General features: G+C 43.3%; 1 protein-coding gene and 1 long non-coding RNA gene across 2 annotated transcripts in view; one reads left to right on the plus strand and one right to left on the minus strand.

The window, feature by feature from the left end:
- Positions 1–2,736, plus strand: part of LOC116051158 (NLR family CARD domain-containing protein 3-like) — a 43,782-nt gene extending 41,046 nt beyond the window's left edge. Inside the window, exons 10-11 of the mRNA XM_036006381.1 lie at positions 1,937–1,983; positions 2,107–2,736. Of these exons, the coding sequence (XP_035862274.1) occupies positions 1,937–1,983; positions 2,107–2,681 (622 nt within the window). The 3' untranslated portion in view covers positions 2,682–2,736. The remainder of the gene's footprint in view (positions 1–1,936; positions 1,984–2,106) is intronic.
- Positions 1–3,576, minus strand: part of LOC118496182 — a 16,068-nt gene extending 12,492 nt beyond the window's left edge. The window contains exon 1 of the long non-coding RNA XR_004898668.1: positions 3,461–3,576. This is a non-coding gene — a long non-coding RNA (uncharacterized LOC118496182). The remainder of the gene's footprint in view (positions 1–3,460) is intronic.
- Positions 3,577–6,758: the final 3,182 nt, after the last annotated feature.

The following is a 6,758-nucleotide window of genomic DNA, read 5'->3' on the forward strand; positions in this document are numbered from 1 at the left end:
CATTCTGACTAGAATCTGAGTCTGACCATGTCAGGTTATATATAGAACATATCACATATTAAATACATACAGTAGCTGTCACATAGATTATATACTGCACTGTTGTTACACAACACACTATATTACAAACAAATACATAACACAATATAATACTTAACAGTTTTGTATACTATAGTTACTGTACAATCCTAAACCAATGTTTGGGATCTTCTAGTGGGGAGTCCCTCAGGAACATGTTTATCTGCCAGTGGAGCTGCTGTCCTTCTCCGAGGAGAACTACCAGCTTCTCTTCTCATGGTAACGTCGGGACATTTAATATTTGTTTAGTTATTTTTCCAAAGTGTAAGTCTCTTAGTGAAGAGAATTGTTCACAGTGGAGGAGGAAGTGTATCTCTGTTTCTATCTCCCCTGTTGAGCAGTGAGCACATATACGCTCCTCTCTGGGCAGCCTGTCTCTCTCTCGCTCTCTCTGACCTGTCTGTCTGACCCAGTTGGTGGTCACTGAGCCTGTCTCTCTCTCTCTGACCTGTCTGTCTGAGTCTTCTTGTCTGTCTGATCTTCTTCTCTCTCTTCTTCTCTCTTCTTCTCTTCTTCTTCTCTTCTTCTTCTCTCTCTTCTTCTCTTCTTCTTCTCTTCTTCTTCTCTCTTCTTCTCTCTTCTTCTTCTCTCTCTTCTTCTCTCTTCTTCTCTCTTCTTCTCTCTCTTCTTCTCTCTCTTCTTCTCTCTCTCTTCTTCTCTCTTCTTCTCTCTCTTCTTCTCTCTTCTTCTTCTCTCTCTTCTTCTCTCTTCTTCTTCTCTCTTCTTCTTCTCTCTTCTTCTCTCTCTTCTTCTCTCTCTCTCTCTTCTCTCTCTTCTCTCTGCCCTCTCTTCTCTCTGTTCTTCTTTCTCTTCTTCTCTTCTTCTCTCTCTCGTTCTCTCTCTTCTTCTTCTCTTCTTCTCTCTCTTCTCTCTCTCTTCTTCTCTCTTCTTCTCTTCTTCTTCTCTTCTTCTTCTCTCGTCTTGTCTCTTCTTCTCTCTCTTCTTCTTCTTCTCTCTCTTCTTCTCTCTCTTCTTTCTTCTTCTCTCTTCTTCTCTTCTTCTTCTCTTCTTCTTCTCTCTCTTCTTCTCTCTCTTCTTCTCTTCTTCTTCTCTTCTTCTCTTCTCTTCTTCTCTTTTTCTTCTCTCTCTTCTTCTCTTCTTCTCTCTTCTTCTCTCTCTTCTCTCTCTTCTTCTCTTTCTCTCTCTTCTTCTCTCTCTTCTTCTCTTTCTCTCTCTCTTCTTCTCTCTCTTCTTCTTCTCTCTTCTTCTTCTCTCTTCTCTTTCTTCTTCTTCTCTCTTCTTCTTCTTTCTTTCTCTCTCTTCTTCTCTTCTCTCTTCTTCTTCTCTCTTCTTCTTCTCTTCTTCTTCTCTCTTCTTCTCTCTTCTTCTCTTCTCTTTCTCTCTTCTTCTTCTTATCTCTTCTTCTCTTCTCTTTCTTCTCTCTTTCTCTCTTCTTCTTCTCTCTTCTTCTCTTCTCTTCTTCTTCTTTCTCTTCTTCTCTTTCTTCTTTCTCTCTTCTTCTCTCTATCTTCTCTCTTCTCTTTCTTCTTCTTCTCTTCTTCTCTTCTTCTATCTTTCTTTTCTTCTTCTCTCTTTCTCTCTTTCTTCTCTCTTTCTTCTCTCTTTCTTCTTCTCTTCTTCTTCTCTCTTTCTCTCTCTTCTCTCTCTTCTTCTCTTCTCTCTTCTTCTCTATTCTTCTCTCTCTTTTCTCCTCCTTCTCTCTTCTTCTTCTCTCTCTTCTTCTCTCTCTTCTTCTTCTCTCTCTTCTTCTCTCTTCTTCTCTCTTCTCTCTCTTCTTCTCTCTTCTCTTCTTCTCTCTTCTTCTCTCTTCTCTCTCTTCTTCTTCTCTTCTTCTTCTCTTCATCAGTGTATAATAATGTGTGAGAGTGATGTAATCCCCCCCCTCTCCTCCTTTCAGGGTGGAGCCTGCTGGAGTCAGATGGTTGACACCAGGTCTGAGGAAGTGTAAGTCTGTTTTACATTTCATTCATGGAACTGTGACATCACTCATTCAGCCCTCTGATGTCATCATCTACGTGCTGATTGGTTAATAACTGCAGCTGTGTTGTGTCTCCTTCTCTCCGTCAGATTCCTGTCAACTCACACTGGACACAAACACAGTGAACAGAAAACTCAAACTGTCTGACAACAACAGGAAGGTGACATATGTGATGGAGGATCAGTCATATCCTGATCATCCAGAGAGGTTTGACTGGTGTCCTCAGCTGCTGTGTAGAGATGGTCTGACTGGTCGCTGTTACTGGGAGGTTGAGTGGAGAGGAGATGTTGTTATATCAGTGAGTTACAGAGGAATCAGGAGGAGAGGAAACAGTGATGACTGTTGGTTTGGATGTAATGATCAGTCCTGGAGTCTGATCTGCTCTGATGATGGTTACTATGTCCTTCACAATAAGACAGTAACAGTCCTCCGTCTCTCCTCCTCCTCTGTCTCTGGTAGAGTAGCAGTGTATGTGGACTGTCCTGCTGGCTCTCTGTCCTTCTACTCAGTCTCCTCTGACTCACTGATCCACCTCCACACCTTCAACACCACATTCACTCAGACTCTCTATCCTGGGTTCAGGTTCTGGTCTCCTGGTTCCTCAGTGTCTCTGAGTCCTCTGGAGGACGGAGAGTCTCCTCCTGTCAGAGAACCAGACAGTTGAGTCTGATCAGGATCATCTGTCAGAAAGAAAAAGACAGACAAACAGATAGACAGGCAGATAGACAGGCAGATAGACAGGCAGACAGATTGACAGACAGATTGACAGACAGACAGACAGAGAGATAGACAGGCAGACAGACAGACAGACAGACAGATAGACAGACAGACAGATAGACAGACAGAGAGATAGACAGGCAGACAGACATACAGATAGACAGGCAGACAGACAGACAGACAGACAGACAGACAGACAGTTGTGTGTAACATCAACTCTAACTCTAGTTTAACTTCTTTTGTGATTTTATGGTAAATTAAAACTCATTTAGATGAACTGAAACCTAATTTAGGAGTAAAATGTGTAGAAATGATGACTAATGTAGACTATAGCTGAGAGGATGTAATAGTTGTAAGTTGATGAATGATATATTTAAATATGTGATATATAAATGTTCTTTTGTTGTCTTTATTGGAAGCTGTGGATGTTTAAAGGTTGAACTCTGATGAAATCAACATCTGAAATCAGTTTAAAGAGATTAGTCTCCATCTGGTGGAGAGACTCAGCAGCACAGAGGGGGAGGTGCATGATGGGAAATGGAGGATCCAACACTCACCAGTTTCTCATGCTTCATCTTTCTTTCTTCTGTTGAAGTTTTTGGTGTTTTTGTTCCTGTTTTGTGACGTTACTGTTGCTGTTTACAAGTTCTGGTTGTTTTTGAATGTTGAAGTTTGATTTTTTTAAACTTGTAGTCCCCTTTCTCAACGTGTTGTGTCTTCTTTAACGTTGTTGTTCTGTGTCTCTGTTGTTGACATGGAAGATAGATGTACATGTTGTTGATGACCTGATCAAACAGCTGAAGTGATTTCCTTTCTCCAGCCGTCAGAAAACGTCTCCCTGCCCAGCGTAGAGTCCCATGAAGAAGGAAATGTAACATCATTCAAATAAAAGAAGTTCTCTGCTTCCTACATGGAGTCTACCTCTCCCTTATTTATTCATTGGGACACATTTAAAGCTGTCCAAACTAAATATATTGAATATAATGTTTTAAACCATGGTCTGGGTGAATACTCGACTCTGATTGGCTGCAGGGTGTCCATAAAAAGTGCTGTAGGACGTCTAGTAAAGGAGTTCTGGTGAAACTGACTGTTGGGCTTTGAAACTGGACGGCTGTTTGAGTCTAAATCTAACCACCGTATGATAGAGAAAGGTGAGGATGCTTTAGTTCTACAGCCACAGGTTACATTGGAAGAGGAAGGGGGGGGGGGGGGAATATTCTCCTGGATTCTAGTAGTAGATTCTGGTAGTTTATGTGTTTATACCTTTGCCTTTTTGCCGTTAGGTTAAAATGTTATTTTGAGGAAAATAATTTTAAGAGGTAATGAAACGTACATATGCCAGTGGTGCTGAAAAACTAAAGCTATCGGACAACTAAAGAAAAGCTATATTCAGTCTACCAAAAGAGACTCTTTCTTTGGTCCAGCATCTGTAACCCTACTGGCGACAGCAGCAGCCGAACCCCCGTCACAGGATGCTAGCCAAAATACAGATTATCCATCTTCAACTCAAACTGCTGGCAATAATGATGACCAAACATTGTTAGTAGAACAAGAACATGACGATGAAGATCCTACCGCTGAGACAGGTGAGGGAGATGTCAGGGAGAAAGCCCCGTTTACAGAGACAGACCCGGGGTGCTGGCCAGAGCATATTGCCGATGACTAACGAATTGATATTGTTAGGAGCGGTCCCGTTCAGATAGAGGAGTTTAACTTCCCACAAAGCCAATCACACCGCCGTTTTACCAAGGACAGATATTTCATGAAGATGAAAAATGGAGAAGGAAAAGATACGCAGGTCATGGTTAGTGTACTCAAAATCATCTGATTCAGTCTTCTGTTTCTGCTGAACCTTATCTGGCAAGGGACGAGTAGTCTCACTCACAGAGGTTTCAGAATGTGGGAACGACTCACTCTCACACTCCAGGATCATCTAAATCTAATACACACCGCGCCAATATGGACAGCTGGCGCAAGCTGGAGAAGCGCGTAAAAACGCACAGTACCATTGACAATACCTATCAAGAAATGCAAATGTTGAAGAAAAGACAGTGGAACGACGTCATGAAAAGGTTAATTGCCGTAGTCTGTCACCTTGCAGAACCAAACCTTGCTTTCCGTGGCCACAATTCCAACCTTCATGAAACAAACAATGGAAACTTTCTAGGTGTGGTGGAGCTGCTTGCAGAGTTTGACCCAGTGATGAGCGAGCATGTCAGACGAGCTGAGACAAAAGAGATTGCTGACCATTATCTGGGGGAAAACTACACAAAATGAGCTGATCACTCTTATTGGAGACAAGACAGTGGAAGCAATATACAAGGAGTAAAACAATCCCATTACTACTCTGTGATAATGGACTGCACCCCGGACGCTGCACACATAGAGCAGCTCTCTGTGACACTGCGCTTCGTCAAGTGCCAAATCGGTGCCGGGGTACTGTTGGAGAGCATTTTGTCGGTTTCCTACCAGTGCTTGACACATCAGGAGCAGGGCTAACAGATGTCTTCTTGAAGCATTTGGAGAAGTTAGGCCTGGATGTCGAAAAATGCAGGGGACAGGCGTATGATAACGGTAGCAACATGCAGGGGAAAAATAGCGGTGTGCAGAAAAGGGTGCTTGATATCAACAAAAAAGCTCTGTTCATGCCATGCAGCCACAGTCTAAACCTCGTCATTGTAGATGCTGCGAAGGCAACAGTGGAGTCTGTGAGCTTCTTTGGGGTGCTGCAACGTCTGTACACCATTTTCAGCTCCTCCACACAGAGATGGGAGATTTTCAAGACAAACGTACCACAGATGACCCTAAAGGCCATATCCAACACGCGATGAGAATGCTGCGTGGAAAGTGTGAAAAGTGCTGCGCTATCAGCTTCCTGCTGTCGGCGAAGCTCTCTCTCACTGGTCGATCATGCAACAAAAAAAGGTATGTACGAGTCGAGTGTGTGTTATTTGCTTTGTGATAGACAGTCTATGATTTTAGTGTGTTAGGCTACTTATTAGGGGTGTTTTTAATCTATTTAAAAACTTAAACCAGACCCGGTGCCAGGATTATATTGAGCTGTTTCAGTACAATGGACAGCGGCGCATGGCATTGTAAAGCGTCATTATAAATTATTGAAATTTAAAAAACAACATTATTGTTATTATCAGGTGACAGTGAGACTGCGTCTGCTGCCAGAGGCCTTGAACAGGAGATAACGAGCTGGAAATTGCTGCTTACTGTCATCATCTGGTACAACATTCTACATGAGGTTCATCGTGTCAGCAAGCTGCTCCAGAGCCCACAAGTTGGGATTGATGTGCTACAGTACGAGGTGGGACATGTTCTTAAATTCCTAAAGGAATACAGAGGAGAACGGCCTTTCATCCGCCCAGACAGATGCTAGAGACATCGCGGAAGAGATGGAGATGCCAATGGTCTTCCCCACTACACGAGGCCGAAAACCCAAACGCCAGTTTCCGTACGAGCCCCAAAATCCGGATCCTTCCAACAGTGACACCCGAGGAAAAGTTCAGGAGAGATGTTTTCCTCCCACTAGTGAACTCTGCCATTACAGCCACTAGTGAGCGCTTCAAGTTGATGGAGACATTTCATGGTCTGTTTGGTTTCATTTCTAGAAGAGAGGAAATGAAAAGGGCCGTGGAAACTACACCTCAAAGAAAGCTGCGCAAATGTAGAAAAAAACCCCTCGGCGATGTGGACGCTGAGGACCTTGTGTGCGAGATCTCGGCTGCTGTCACTGCCGCGCCAGCAAAAAGAAACCACTGGCCTGCAGATTTGAGCTACATTTACAGAAACAATTTAGTTGAACTGTATCCAAACCTCAGCATTGCTCTCGACTCATGACGACAGTGCCTGTGACTGTAGCGAGCGGAGAGAGGAGTTTCTCTCGCTTGAAGCTAATAAAAACACACCTGAGGTCAACAATGCTCCAGGAGCGGCTGTCAGCTCTCGCTCAGATTTCTATTGAGCACGAGGTGACAAAATCGCTGGACAAAGATGAACTTATCAGGGCATTCTC

The sequence above is a fragment of the Sander lucioperca genome, chromosome 1, assembly GCF_008315115.2.
Source record: "Sander lucioperca isolate FBNREF2018 chromosome 1, SLUC_FBN_1.2, whole genome shotgun sequence".
Classification (NCBI taxonomy): domain Eukaryota; kingdom Metazoa; phylum Chordata; class Actinopteri; order Perciformes; family Percidae; genus Sander; species Sander lucioperca.